We start from the raw sequence: 17,332 nt of genomic DNA on the forward strand, positions 1-17,332 counted from the left end.
GGAGTTATGTTTTTTACGACATATTAATTTCTTCCGAATTACTTAATGAAATTGAGAGTTTAAGCTATAAAGAACACAATCAGGTGTATTACGTAGTAAATTACACGTAAAGATAAAAAATAGAAAAGTAGTCCAGGAATTAACTTGGTACGAACGTTTACTCTTAACTTTACCAGAAACTAGCCCTACGACTCAATATTAATTGTCAGCCCCGATCGGCATTTGCGAGAATGCACCAGCGTTTCCATCATAGCGACACCAGTTAGGTAGTGTATATTTAGAGCATTGGAATAAAAGAATTTATTTATTTATAGTAGAGCAATTTTCAATTACTTACTATGTATTCAGTGAGAGAGAGAGAGAGAGATAGAGAGAGAGAGAGAAAGAGAGAAAGAGAGAGAGAGAGTGGAATTATTTTGGAGAGTGATATATATGCAAATCGATAGTTTGCGATGCGTAAAATATCTATTAGTAGAGAGTACATGTATTTATCGTGATCTTTCGTCTTAAAACAATGTTTCACACACACACACACACACACACACACACACACACACACACACACACATATATATATATATATATATATATATATATATATATATATATATATATATAGTAGGAGGCCGCCCAGCGTTATCTGGTCGTAAAATAAATACGCAAAAGCATATTATATATATATATATATATATATATATATATATATATATATATATATATATATATATTACATGGGGGGTCACCACTTATCAAGGACCAGAGGCCACTCGAGGATTAGGGTTATTGAGTGTACAGTAGTCATTGGGATAATACTGTAGTAATCGTTAGTAATGGAAATTTGGCAAATTGGATTACTCTGAAGGGACGGTTCATCAAGAATTTGTTTATGTTGGACTTGAAGACAACCAAATTGTAGTCAGTTGGGAAACAGGCAAATTCATACAGAAACTGAGACACGTGCATGCAAGTATCATTTTTTAACCAGTTCACTTCTTGTAAGTAAAAAAAAAAAATACTCGAGCTGAGATCGAAACCAAAATCTAAAGACAATGCGTAAAGTACGATTACGATCAGGCAAGCTTGACCCCGTCTTTACAAAGTGTTTTCAAACCTACTTATGCTTAAAATAAAAAATCTATCACGTGCACTATTCACGCATGCGCATTCGTGAAACAGTTGACAAACAGATAAAAAATAGGTGGAGAATTGTCCTCACACACACACACACACACACATTCTCAGTTTTTAGATATATAAAATATTTAAAAATGAAAGAGGAGAACCTTGAATACTAGACGTTTTGCCTATCTTTTTACTATTAAAAGGTCCGCATAAGACGGGCGGATCGTTAGGACATTTAGATTTTCGTCTTTCAAACACGCTCTATTCATCCAGCGTGCACTCATTAATAAACATAGAAGTCCCAGTAATTATATATATATATGTGTGTGTGTGTGTGTGTGTGTGTGTGTGTGTGTGTGTGTGTGTGTGTGTGTGGGTGTGTCTGTGTGTGTATGTGTGTGGGTGTCTGTGTGTGTGTTAGTATTGAAAATTTAATTACTCGACACACAGAGATGTATATGTATGTATATATGTATGTATGTATGTATGTATGTACTGTGTGTGTCGAGTAAATTAAATATTCTATGCGACTAAACAGCACATAACGAATATTGGACATTATATACTAAAATATACTACGATATACAGCGAGCAACTATCAAATTATTTAATTAGGAAACGAGAAATTTACGGTGCACATATATAGTCTCTCGCTCCTTGACAAGGTTCAAAAGAGAGTCGCAAATCTGATAGGCCCTGAACTGGCATCTAAGCTTCAGCCTCTGTCCCATCGACGAAATGTTGCATCCCTCTGCCTGCTCTACAAGTATTTTAGTGGTGAATGCTCTGATGAACTGCAATCACTTGTGCCCCCACGACGCGAGCACCCTCGACAAACCCGACAGGCTACTAGATCCGACCCCCACACTGTAGAGGTCCCTAGATGTAAAAGATCTTTTTACTCCAATAGTTTCTTCCCCAGAACCGCAAGACTCTGGAATTCCATTCCAGGTCCCTGCTTCCCCAACAGTACTGACGTGCAGAAGTTCAAGTGTAACGTGAACCGACACCTTGCTGCCCAAATCCCTACATAGTACCCCAGTAGTTGTTGCCCCTGATAGTAGCCCCCTACACCAAAGTGGCAATTTGCCTTGTTTGGGGTGAAAATGTAATAAAAAAAAAAAAAAATATATATATATATATATATATATATATATATATATATATATATATATAAAGTTGTCAATATTTAACTATATTTTTTATGAACACATACTTACGCATTTTGGAATATATCAATATGTCAATCCGGTGAGTTACATAGACGCATTAATTATTTTGTATACTTTCAGACGACAAATATCGAAATATTGGCTAAAAGCATAAATATCTTCACCTTCAACTGGGCCCTTTTCTACAGGGTAGGGGGTCGCTTTTTTCATCGATATTTCATCCTCTCCTTTCAATTGTCTAACCTGTATTTAAACATAAGTCACTTCCAGTTTGGCGGTGATCGTAACAGCAAAGAGGTCAGGTTTTTCCCCCAGTTCTTTTCCTCCTTAGCGGTACGGGTTCGAACCTGCCTTCCTACGCCGGGCTGAAATGCTAGTATCTTTAAAAAATCAACGTGTATGTACGTGTGTGTACATTTCCCTATGCAATAAATCTTTAGTCTACAGACTCGGAATTTGCTATACAGGGTATTGAGATTTGGAAAAATCCTTGTGATCGGTTTTCGGCCAGAAATTCGGCTGTTAAGGGGTCAAAGTTCAACGATTTGACCTTTAAGAACTCTACCAAACTCCTCTGAGAATGTTGGGTCTAAACACTTGGCATTTTAGATATAGGTTCCTTGGGGATCGATCTAACTTAATAACTTGATTTGAGCCCAAACGATAAATGTTAAGGGGTCATAATAGGGGTTAAAGTTTAAAAACAATTGACGGCTTTTTTTTGTTTGCTCAACATACACCTTTAAACACGCGGACAATGCCGGACTGAAATGCTAGTATATATATATATATATATATATATATATATATATATATATATATATATATATATATATATATAAATATATATATATATATATATATATACGCCTAAAAATTTGTTGTTTTTCGTGAATTGATATTCATATTAAATATCATTTTTCTTTTTACTTAATTATTTGTTTGCTCCCAATCAGGCACAAGGCTGCTTTTTAATATAGATGGTGAGGCGAGGGGACCAGCTCCCCCGAGAGTGAACTGAATAGTGACAATTGGTATGAAGGGTTTCCCCTACATTGACTAATATCTGATTGCTCAAGAGTAATTGTTTGATATGTGGGGTTGCCCACACATATTACTTTGATTGCAGTATCTACCGGAACAGAAACTACACTTTGATAACAGAAAAATATCTTGGCTCGAAAGTCAAGAAGAAAACAGGCGACTCTCTTTTCTATTTATTTAAAAAGAAAAATCATTTTCCTCATATATGGGTCGTTTAATTGCATTCATCTGTAAAAGATCTAATTTGCATATTCTTTTAAACATTCATTCTAATAAATTCTCTTGTAGATTTTTCGGTTTTCTGATGGGACGATCATCCAAAGTTCATTCTTACGTGTAATTATATTCATGCAGATTTCTACATGATATTTTTTACCTGCAATTATGTGTGAAAAGATGAGAATAAAATATTCTGAATGATTTAGACTTGCGTAATATTTAAAAAAAAATTATAGTAAACACAACACGCTTCCTATAAAGATTTCTGTATGCGTATATATTTTTGGTTAAAAAATTTTACCTTCCAAACTCCTCCGTCAGTTTTTGGTCTACAGACATGAAACTTAATATTCGAATCCATGCTAAACTTTATATTTGAGTTTCAGCCGGGGAAAATCGGTGCAAAAAAGTGAAAATTAAAGAATGACGGCATTGCAAATATGGATGCGTGACGTATTAGCTATTGGTTCATGTTTAAGTTTTAGCTTTGTAATAAACATGTGTTTATAGTAAAGTCATAAAAATCCAAAGAAAACATTTTGGTTCGATTCTTGATGATAGCGCACCAGTTATTTTTTTTTCGACATTTTAAATCATTACTATTTATTGGGTCCAATATAATCTATATATTTATAAAACTTAAAGGACCTTTTAACGGGTGTTGTAACCCAACACCCGTTTACGACTTCCGGTTGTGCATGCGTGCATAAACAGATAATCAACGCGACAATAAAACGTATTGTTTTACTGTGTACGTTTTCAGCGCCCCAATTGTTTTTTTTTCGCGTTTAAATTATCCAAATAAACAATTGTTAATACTTTCTGCATTCCTTTTTACATCGTTCATTTCTGTATTACGTTTAAGTTACTTTAACGCACTTTTCTTACAAATAAATCTACTTTAACCCGTTGACAACCATAAGAACATTTTACAACGGCGATTTACCCACCGCCTTCATTTAAAAAAAAAATTCCATTTTTAATACACCTTTCTTAAAAACATTCATATATTTTCTTCTACATTACCAACATAAATAAATAACCCCGAAAATATGTTTTTGTTTAAATGGCGTTACAAATAAATAATCAACGCGACAATAAAACGTATTGTTTTACTGTGTACGTTTTCAGCGTCCTAATTGTTTTTTTTTCGCATTTAAATTAAAAGATATATGAGGATTTGAATTTAACTGTAAGTATTATGGTATCTGTTCAGTGCACATTTACCTATAAGTATGGCAACCCTCTTATAATTCAATGGCTGTAAGTTTTTTTTTTTAAATAAGCAATTATAACAGAACGACTCATAATTCTCTATCTAAATTCTTTTTTTCATTTTAATATACTTTCATAGAAATGTTTCTGTTATGTCACAAAAATACAGATCAGATCACAGAAGTTAAGCAACTCTGAGCCTGGTTAGTACCAGATGGGTGACCATTTAGGAATTCTAGGCGCTGTATATGCTCTCTGCTTATCTCGGCATATGTTTCTAGTCGTCTTGTACACTTCACTTGCCACTGGTATTTAACAATGTCGACCCGGGAGAGGTGTGGTTAGAGATTGCGCACCTCCTGCCAATAAGGGTTTCACGCGCAAGTGCAGGTACCCTTTCGTGGGTAACCATAGTCTTTCAAAGACTAAGGGAGTCATGCCTATATATACTTATATATAAATCTGTATGTTTATATATCTATATATATATATATATATATATATATATATATATATATATATAGAGAGAGAGAGAGAGAGAGAGAGAGAGAGAGAGAGCGAGAGAGAGATTTTCATGATGTTCTATGGACTGATTCTTCTGTAGTTGCTGGAAGGGCCTTTTAATTAGACCAAAGAATGGCTTCTAAAATACGGCAGTGCTCGTCTATGGTATAAACTTTAACGAAGAAGATATATTTCGGCCGTAATCTTTCGAAGTGAAATCATTGGGTCAGTTCTGATCCCTGATTACGTGATCATAAATTTAGTGTACTATTACTTATTTGGGGAAAATAATTTGTTACCTTGGTTTGGTTCACAAAAATGATGATATCAAACACAGTTTCCTTGTAAAACAAGATAACGCAGAAGCCACGCTTCTTGGTTTACAGATCAATGAATCTTTGGTGAATGACTAATGGATAGGTCTCCCAAGAATCCGGATTTATGACCGGTAGAAAATATCTGGTCAATTACTAAGGCGAAGGTACAAGAGAATCGACACTAATTCGGTAGTAAGGGAGATGGCTGCGAGCCGATAAAACTGGTATCTTTTCATATTACACCTGGAGAATTGCAAGATCGTCTTGCATCGTCTGTTTATAGAAGATTGGTGGACTTGATTAAGAATAAAGAGAAGCTGATTAAGGATTAACTATTAACAATCATTTTTCTTTTTCTAAAAACTTAGTTTTAGGATAAAATTTATTAGTGTTTTTTTTTCTCCTTTTTAAGAGTTTAATGAAATATGATATAATTACCATAACAGCAAAATGTATAAAACAATAATATAATCATTTTTAATTTTCGTTAACAAAGAATATTTACAAACACTTTTAGCCCACTTCATTTTTTCCTAATTGTTACAAAATGCCCGTATACGTCATGAAAAATAGAAGGAATATTTTCTATCTATTTTTAATAAATTAAACATTTATTTTTAATACATCGAACAATGCATATGCGTATATTATATTTGTGCACAGCCTAATCACAGTGGCTTATTACTATTATAATTCTGCAAACAATTTAGACCGATCCGCAAATATAATAATAATAATAATAATAATAATAATAATAATAATAATAATAATAATAATAATGAATCGAAAAAGTAGCCTAATGAAAAAATAAGAGAGATGACGATGAAGCAGAAAAAAGAAGGAGATAAGACGAAGAAAAAAAAAGAAAATAAATAAGAAGATGAAAAAAGAAAGAAGGGGGCGCAAGTGAAAAAGAATAAAAAAAACGACAAGCAATGATACTACTACTACTACTACTACTACTACTACTACTAATAATAATAATAATAATAATGATGATGATGATGATGATGATGAAAAATGGAAGAAGAAATTTGAAACCATAGGCACGTAGTATATTCCAATTATAAGAGAATATACAACAATAACATTATTAACAAACATGGCGATTTCCATTATTTCTCACACACAACGGAAAAAGTATTTAAATTTTATAAGAATTCGACACCAGATTTTTTTTAAGGAATATTTTTACCCTCTTCTCTCGCTAAACTTCCTCCCCTTTCCCGCCTTTTTTATTTTATTTATTTATTTTTTTTTTATTCTTTGTTCAGTTCAGAGCTGGTGTTTTTTGTTGTCGTGTTTCGGACTCTTTCATTGTTGGCCCTTAAGAAATTTTGATAGCGAAAATGGCGGGGCTCGTTGAACGACAGATGACGGTGCAACACCTGCTCGAACAGAATAAAGGAGAGACAAATAATTGAACATTTGAACGTCTAGAAGGGAGAATTAGAAGAAAAGAATGGACAACAAAATAAATAAAATAAACGAAGAAGGGGCAGAAGACAAAAAAAAAATGGAGTGAGAAAGAGAGGAAGCAGTAAAACGGTTGAAACAAAACGGGTGATTAGAGAGCAAAGAAAGAGATAACAACAAAAAAAAATATTTTTAAAAAATACGATAAATATGTAAAATAGATAAGACAATATAATAACAGAAGGCCGCCCAGTGTTTTCCGATCGCAAAATACGCTTAAATATGATATTTGAATTCCTGCAGACTTCATAACGTAATAATTATTATAGAGCCATTTCTTGTTTAATTATTATATTATACCCAATAGATGAAATTGATTTCTAAAGTTGAAAAAATTGACTTGCGAGCTATCAGCGATAATCGAAACTGAAACATTTAGTTTGTGAGCTCAATTCGCTACTATCTGAGCTAAACCTACACATATAAATGAAAGCTTTACAAATAGACCGACTTAAACGCATAAATGTGTATTTGCATATGCGAAGAGGGTCACTTTATATCTATTAACGCTTGCTAAGATCAAAATTTTTAAATTTGGTCTCTTAAAAGGTATTTTGTACAAACTACAAATCAAATTGAATTTGTTTCGTAGGTCCGAATACTCTATATATCAAGTTTCGAGTCTGTAGATTAAAAGTTGACAGAGTAGTTTAGTAGAGATCGATCTGCACACAGACACATAGGGATAAGTTCACTTTTATAATAAACTAGCTGGGCGCCGGCGTTGCCCGGTCGTAAAATATGTATAAATATTTTATTTCAGTTCATGCAGATTTGGGGTTTATTCTTATTAGCGAAGCCTGCAGAAATTCCCAAGAGGATTCATTCATATATATTATATTGATGTTGACATTCTGCAGATGTTCGGCGTAAATGGAGATGCTCTGATATTATTGTAGCTCTTTTGTTAGAACTGCATAAGTATATATCTAAGCTAGCAGGGACGCCTGGCTAATCCCTGTCGTAAAGTACGGTTAAATATGATATTTTAATTCTTGCGATTTCAAAAAAAAAAAAAAAATGTATCCGTATGACTTAAGTGTATCAGCTTGAATCGAAACCGAAACCAAAATTTATGACGCTTTTTATGACTGGTTTCCATAGTAACCACGTCGCTTCATCGAGTACTGTTGCTACTAATTCGAAAAGAGAAGTAACAAGTGAAACAGAGAATGAAAGCATGAAAGGGAGATAATTGGGGTAATTTTATTGAAAGCAGACGAGTGCTGTACATTGTTATTACGTATGTGTTTATGGGGGGGAAAAAAGATAACTGAAATTAAACAAAGAACATATGAATTTATTGGAAATCTGGAAAAATCATAGATTACAATAGAAAAATGCGATCATGAAAAGTGATATGGTTAAGCTTAAGCGTGAAAAAGTACCGGACTAGTTGTTAAAACTAGTAAACAAAAGGAAAAGATATTCTAGTAAAAAATATAATAAATTTCTAACTTAAAATATTGCAGCATTAAGAAGTTTTTATAATTCAATTTATAACATTATATAATCAATTCTATCAATTCTTAATGCTGCAATAAGCTTAACCATATTACTTTTCATGCTCTGGGTTTTTTTTTATTGCAATATATATATATATATATATATATATATATATATATATATATATATACAGGGTGACCCCCCAAAAACGGGCCCCAACTCTAATTAGGCCCTGTTTCTTAGTGTTTTGCCCGAATTAAATGAAACTTTGGTCATAACTAGTTTATTATATTCAAAACATCACATCAGAACACTAGGGTCTCTGGCCTTTTTTCTCCGTTCTACAGCATATGTTCTAGATGGCCTCCATTTAGCTTTTGTTTTTTGGGGGTCACCCTGTATATATATATATATATATATATATATATATATATATATATATATATATATAAGTGGCTACTAATTTGGATCATGCCTAAGAAAGATGAACAAAGTGTCTGTTTACAATGCATTTGGACTTCTGCATATCAACACAGTCAAAGACGCTGGTAGCAGACAGGGAATTCCGAAGTTTAGCTGTTCGAATGAAGAAGCCATTAGAGTAAAAGTTTTCTGACATTTAGCGACCTCATGAGTGAAGTGGTGTCATTTTGTTAAAAAGCGGGTTTATGTACGTCAAGGGGCACAAGTGCAATGAGTTTATCAGAACACACTCCATTAAAATACCTGTAAAGCAATCACAGGGATGCAACAATGCTGCAATGGGTTTAAGATAAATTTTATTATGAAATAATCAATTGTATGAGAAATTTAAAAAATATGTTAAGAAACCAAATAACGAAACGCGTATTTTTTTCTTGTTGTTATTTTACAAATAAATAAATAATTTTTTTTTAATCCAATTTTTCGGCTCAAAATGTTTTGTATCACCATGAGGATGGCTGATGGATCCGAAAATTTTGATTAAAAAATGATTTATTTAAAAATGTCATCTGGTATGTTACAATGTTCAAATTTCTCAGTATACTGATGCTTCTACTGGAATATAATTGATCTCAACGGAATGGTTTAACCAATAATGCAAATAATTAAAATATTATATATTTTTAATTACGTGTCGTATATTTTGTTTTGCATTTTGTTGTATGTTTGCATTCTTAATATTCACTATTTAAACAAAACACTAATCAATTATTTCAATTTAATTTTATTTGCATCAATTTACTTTTTTTATTGTTAATTAAAAACAAAACAATAATCTAATACAAGTGCTATACTTTTGCATATTTATATCACAGCTACAAAATTGAAAGTTCCTATTTACAATGTCTTCCCAGGGGACAGGGTTAAACACGAGGGGCGTTTTTAATGTGGAGAAAAGGAAAAAAAATAAAAATTGTCTCAATCGTGAAGGATTTCTCCTCCATTGACACGGAACAGGAAATTGAAGTGCAGCATCTGAAGACAGATGCTACACTTTGATCTTGACCCGAAGGCCAAGCTAAACATTTTATTTGCTTCCCCACGAAAGCAAATTAGATACAAGGTCGTTTTTTTTTATGTGGGGTTAAACCAGCTTCCCTAAAACAAGGGTAAAAAGCAGTATCCTCAAAAAAATAGTAATTGTCTCAGTATGAAGGGTTTCCCTACATCGACCAAGGACCAATTAACTTATGTGCAGCATCTGCAGAACAGATACTACACTTTGATCCTGTCCCGAAGGCCAAGGGGCGTATTTATTTGCTCCCTCCATCGAGCAAATTAGGCACAAGGCCGATTTTTAATGTGAGGAGTGAAGGGGAAATGGGGAGCAGCTCCCCGGGGAGTAGGGGAGCTGGATAGTGACAATTGGTATGAAACGTTGTCTCTACATTGAACAAGGTCTTATATGTGGGGTTTCCCCACATATGGTCTTTACTTGCAGTATCTGCCGGAACAGATACTTCACTTTGATTCCTGCCCGAATGCCAAGAAAAACAGAAAAAACGTAACCCTCTTAAGTTATGGATCGCAAAACACAAAACACTTTTCTCTCCTTTCGTTTTACTCCCTCAAACCCTTTTCATTCTTTCTCCTTTAATTTAAAACCCTTAAAAACCCGAGTCCGTTGGTCGGTGGGCTCATTGCAGTAAATCCCAACGCACCCGCCCATCATCTCTGGCACCCGTGGCAAGTCTTTGTTCCCTAAATATAGCTACCTGCCAACCACCCCTAACGGTAGCACGGGGCCCGACATGTGGCGCGTGCCACCCTATCCGTCGGTGACCCCGAAAAAGAAACACATTGTCTTTCTGTAGGACCTGCCTCTCCCGCCACCCTGTCAACACACAAATAAAAACGAGCCGAAGACGATATTGTAATTTCGTGCACCTGGGGTTGGGGAGGTAATCCTGAGAAAAAGTACGGACGCAAAGTCCAATGCATTGGCGTAAACATACGCACACCAGTAGTTTAAGCATATATTATTACCTATTTATTCAATGTTTCTCGCAATACATAACATTATAAATATGCATAAATGCATGTGTGTGCATATATATATATATATATATATATATATATATATATATATATAACTACTTCATATACTCACATAAATTTACTATACGAAAGTATACATTTATGCGTAAACTTTAACTATTTGCTTCAAAAGTGCTCAATACGTAGGAAGAGCTAGTTAGTAATTTATAAAATATATATGGCGATTAAGAATATTCTGCGTTTCATCCACTATAGGATTCGTCAGGCTTATGCGCATAAACCTGACGAATCCTATAGTGGATGAAACGCAGAATATTCAGTGTAGCTTAATCGCCATATATATTTTATAAATTACTATATATATATATATATATATATATATATATATATATATATATATATATATATATATATACAAGTTAGAAAAGCATATCATCGAAAGCATGAAAATTGTTAAACAAAATGTTTTTACTATAAGCTTTAAAAATAAAGGTACAAGATTAAGTTTGAAATTTATTTATCTCCAAAGTGTACTTTTATAAATTTTACAAAATAAGGTATAAAAATGTAATACCTTACTTTGTAAAATGTATAAAAGTGCACTTTGAAGATAAATAAATTTCAAATTGAATCTTGTACCTTTATTTTTAAAGCTTATAGTAAAACATTTTGTTTAACAATTTTCATGCCTTGGATGAATCGCTTTTCTAACTTGTATCGTATCTTTTTAAGATTATATTTTATTAAATTTATTAATTTGGATTTAAAAATGAATGTGGTTTTGCATGCATTTATAAAAACTCTCCTAATCTGTATTTCAGTTTGTATTTTTCCTCACCCCACAACTCAGTTTTGCAACACCCTCTTTGTGTTATTACAGGTCTGAATATTCTCTCTGTTTCAGTTTGTATTTATCCTCACACCGCAACTCTTTTTTGCAACGCCCTCTTTGTCATACATGTCTGAATAATGAGAAAATCTGATTTTTTAAAAAAAACTTTAAAGTAAATTTTTGGATTATATTTTTTAAACTTCTTTCAGAATAGAACATCTTTACAATTTAATAAGGGACATATTGCATATAGGTTTCATTAAAGATATTCAGTAGATAACGAGAAAAATAGAGATAAAAATTTCCAAAGGACCGTATAACTGGTTACGCTCAATAGTAGTCCTCGCCAGCGAAAGTCTTTGTTATTGTTATTCTATTATTATTATTATTATTATTATTATTATTATTATTTAAAACATTTTGTGTCCTGCTCTTTCGCGTGAGGACTAATATATATATATATATATATATATATATATATATATATATATATATATATACTTAACGTCATGACATAATTAGTAGCAAACTTTTCGAACTTAAAGACTAACGTGGGAAAGCTATATGTTTTGTTTTTTTATTCTAGCTGATGGCACCCAAGTAATATTTTAAAAACTTTTAGAATCACTACTATATATTGGAAACTATATAATAAACAATGGAGTATTGGCTATATAATAATAAATACAAAATCCGCACCATAATGCAATTTGTTATCTTCTGATTCAGTCGAGCGCAATAAAAAGTAGAAGACATATACATATATATATATATATATATATATATATATACATACATATATATATATATATATATATATATATATATATATATATATATATATATATATACACGCTATAATCGCGTTGACACACAGGTTCTCCTCAGATCACCGATGTTAAACAACATTGAGCCTGGTTAGTATCAGATGGGTGACCATTTGGGAATGCTAGGTGCTGTATGTGCTCTCCGCTTATTTCGGCATTTGTTTCCAGTCGTCCTGTATACTTCACTTGTCACTGGTATTTAACAATGTCGTCTCAGGAGAGGTGTGGTTCGAGATTGCGCACCTCCTGCCACAAAAGTTTCACGTGCAAGCAACCTTTCGTGGGTATCTATAGTCTATCCAAGACTGAAGGACAACGCTGCACACACACACACACACACACACACACACACACACACACACACACACACATATATATATATATATATATATATATATATATATATATATATATATATATATATAGTGACCGCCAAGATTATGGAATGTTTTGATTTTCGTAACATAGTCTGTCTTTTAAAATCAACCAAAACTCAGGTAATTATCTAATCAATATAAAATTAAATTTAATCTATATAAAATATCAATATAAAATATCAATATAAAATATCAATATAAAATTAATAATTAAAGAATGCACTTTATATGCGTGTAACGTTTTTTTTTTTTTTTTTTCATATACGTTGTATAAATATATTTTGGGGTATTTCATAACCCCCTTCATCATTTGCCCTTTGTCCGACCACTTTAAATCCAATCGATCCACTAAACACACACACTCCGAAATTTGAATGGGTTTAATGTTTTTTTTTCTTTTGCGTTTTGAAGTATGAGATTCATTGACTATGTTATCAATAATTAATATCTTTCAGATGAGGATAAAAAAAAATACGAAAACGCTAAAATATGCATACTTTAAATCTTTAAAAATAAATAAAAAAATTAATATTAGAATGTGTAAACTTTCTATGTACTAGTACATAAAGAATGCTTTAAAGAATCGATACAAAAAAAAAAATAATAATCCCAGGTGTGAAAATTATAAGTATTAATTATATCTGCAAGTGATGTTTTACGTGAGATTTTTTTCAATATATGGTAGCCGGTTACGGTTTCTAAAAAGTTGCTATCTCCCTTTTTAAAATTGACTATATATATGAAAACACTGATTTACGTAAGTGATGGTTGTGACATCCTAACAAGTTGAACCCCCCCCCCAAGGAATTCCTAAAAATGCCCTTTTAAGGGCCACCGAATTCTAATGAAAGTCTTTGTCAATTTGATTCATGCAATAAAGAATTGGGGAATATATCTAGTTTTTGGAAATAAGAGTGTGGCTCATTAGTTATTATTAATTAGAAAATAAGAAAGGAAAATGATTTAAATCATTAAATTAAGAACTGATTAAAAGTAACATGAATATTGAGAAATATAATGCCAATAATGTATGTTTTGATGTAAAAATAGAAAAAAATTTTTTTACTTTACTGTTAACTTTTAGGAAAAATTTAAAGCTTGATTGATCAATTATTTTGAAGGAAAAATGATAACGTTAGAAATAGCATTCTTTACCATTAATGGCGATTGTAATTATAATTTTATTCAATTAGTTAAAAAAAATCTATTTGCCTGTCTAGTAACATTAAAGTCAGAAAAATGCTTAAATAAATATTTAGACGCGGCTGTGTTCCCATACCTAAAATCCAAGATGGCGGCCGTAGGTAAAATACACGTGTTCATGATAAATGCAATTATTTGAATTTATTAAAATATAAGGTAATCTTATTATATTATTTTTTCATATACTTATAGCCAATCATAGTAAATTTTATTTAGACATAAAAAAGTTAGTGTAATTGATTCGACCATCTTTAAAAAAATTAAATTTATTCCACCAAAACTGGGTTAAACTAGTTTTTCTTTTTAAACTTAAAACTTAAAATACTATTAAAATTACAGAAAAGTATCATAGTATTCTGCTTTTAACATAAGACATTTCAGGGTGTTATCTTTCTGATAAAACAAAAAGTTGTTCAGAAATAATTGATTTTCATAGATTTAAATAAACTTTAGAAAAAGCAGTTTTCGATCGATTGACGGTCACTATATAGGCAGTATTTTTCTCTTAAGCATATTTCTTTAAATACAATAGATGTTTCTTGTCTATTAATTCTGTTTTTTATCCTTGTAAACTTCCGAAAAACGAAAATTTTGTTTCTGTTTCTGAGAATTTCCTTGTAAAATAGCATAGCAATAGATCACTTAGTGTACGAATACTATTTTTTCTAGTTTTCCATTACCTCCATCTCTATATTTACCCCCCTTCTTTTCATATTCATTCCTATATCTCAGCAACACTCAAATCAGCACCTTATTACGTCTTATTTACAGACAACCACATCTTATTTCGCACAACATTTGATGGAACCCCCTGATATGTACGTCCGTGACACGGAAGATCATATATTTTTATGCAAACGTTGCTTTCGTATCAGTTGTATCGCCTGAAGTAGTCTCTAGTTACTGGTAACTAGCTGACCGAAACATGCTCATGATTGTGCAGTAACATATTACTGCTTATGTAAAAAATAAAGTATATATATATATATATATATACACTCTTTATTCTAAATACACACACATACACACATACGCATATATATATATATATATATATATATATATATATATATATATATATATATACCTTTTATTCTGAAAATTTGCGCAGAAAGTTATACTTTCATATATTAATTTATGGGATAAGATTATGTAGTTTTATATATATATATATGTGTGTGTGTGTGTGTGCCTATGCTAGGGGCTATATGGTAGAAGCCTTTTCTTTGCGTAATAGTATTAGGTAAAATAATAATCAAAGAACAAAATATCAAAACAGATCCTGGCTAACCGTTTTTCCTTAAATATTTCAACAAAATGAATACGTTTACAGAAGAAAAAAAAATGTACATATTTATTTTAACGCATTTTTAAAAGTGTATATATAGACATCGAACAACCCAACCTTCCCATACACACATATGTTTGTCCTTCCCGACATGGGTAGGATTCAAAAACTGTCTTTTTCGCACGATCTATGACTTTTTCTTTTCTTACATTTTTATTTCAATTATCCTGAAGATGTCCTCTGAAATAAGGACGAAACGTTGATTATTTTAATAATTTCATTCGGTTTTTCTATTTTTCTCAAAACATAACGTCAATCACCGCTGGTATTTTTACATTCCTTATATATATATATATATATATATATATATATATATATATATATATATATATATATATATATATATACATATATATATATATTAAATTTTATGTAAATTACTAACTTTTGTTTTCGTTTTCTATTTCAGTTGCGTTGGAGTTGAATCGGCTGGAATCAAATTATGGTTCAATTGCCCAACGAGTTGTTGCACCGATCAGCAAAGAGGATCGCAACCCATGCCAACCGTGTGTTCTAGAACTCCCTTGTCCAAGCCGTTCACCAAGCGTCAGCCCATCGCAGGCACCTCGTCAGCTCGATCTCCCAGGATGGCCGAATGCAGCTCTTATCCAGCCAGCTCACACAATCCACTCGCATCCGAGTCCTCCACCGACCTACGTTACATCCCATTGCCCCCTGCCTTCCTTACCTCCTTTAGGGTCACACTGCGATCCACATTTTCCAATGCATCTTTATAAGCAAGACCCCTCGCTTTATCGACGAACTCAGTTCTTACCGTGTCTTCCGATTATCCCGACGAGTGCAGTTCCTCCACACATCACTCGCCATACGTCTCCGTGTTTTACGCGCTTGACCCCAAGTCCTGAACGGATTTACTCTGATCCCAAACGAATTGACCGTTATGATTTTGACACGAAATTATCACAGCAACGGCTGGATCAGTTGCTACGGAACATGTCGCCGACGTCCTCGCTTGAACATTCTCCTCGAAGCGTAGACTCAGCCATCTCTTTGGAGAAACAGAAAGCTCGTTCAGGATCAGACGGCGAGGCGACGTCGAGGTTTGTGTGCGAAGCGTGTGGTAAAAGCTACTCGACCCTTAGCGGTTTATCCCGGCACAAGCAATATCACTGCAGCACGCAGACGAAGAAAGAGTTTATTTGTAAATATTGCAATAAAACCTATCTCTCGCTTGGGGCCCTGAAGATGCATATTCGCACACACACTCTGCCTTGTAAGTGTAAAGTTTGCGGCAAGGCCTTCTCCAGACCGTGGTTATTGCAAGGACATATACGAACTCATACGGGAGAAAAACCCTTTAAATGCACGCATTGCGGCCGCGCTTTTGCCGACCGATCCAATCTCCGGGCTCATTTACAGACCCATTCTGATGTCAAGAAATACAGCTGCAAAGCATGTACCAAGACTTTTTCAAGAATGTCTCTTCTCTTAAAGCACGAAGAAACTAGCTGCCGAGGACTAGTCCGATAAAAAAAACCCAAACCCTCTATCTATCTATCTATCTATCTATCCATCTATCTATATATATATATATATATATATATATATATATATATATGTATATATATATATATATATATATATATATATATATATATATATATTGATATTGATATTATAGATTCCCCTTATTGTAGACGTTATATAACAAACGTGTCTACCATCATCCGGTGGGATGTATGATGGTTTTCTGAGCAACGGATGATATGACTTGCTATTGCGTATCAC

General features: G+C 32.7%; 1 protein-coding gene across 1 annotated transcript in view; it reads left to right on the top strand.

Moving 5' to 3' along the window:
• LOC145254603 (uncharacterized) overlaps positions 1-17,080 on the top strand; it is a 29,548-nt gene extending 12,468 nt beyond the window's left edge. Inside the window, exon 2 of the mRNA XM_080113212.1 lies at positions 15,993-17,080. Coding sequence (XP_079969338.1) covers positions 15,993-17,074 — 1,082 coding nt within the window. The 3' untranslated portion in view covers positions 17,075-17,080. The remainder of the gene's footprint in view (positions 1-15,992) is intronic.
• The last annotated feature ends 252 nt before the right edge of the window (positions 17,081-17,332 follow it).

The sequence above is a fragment of the Euprymna scolopes genome, chromosome 30 (genome assembly GCF_053919585.1).
Source record: "Euprymna scolopes isolate OS-2025 chromosome 30, ASM5391958v1, whole genome shotgun sequence".
Classification (NCBI taxonomy): Eukaryota; Metazoa; Mollusca; class Cephalopoda; order Sepiida; family Sepiolidae; genus Euprymna; species Euprymna scolopes.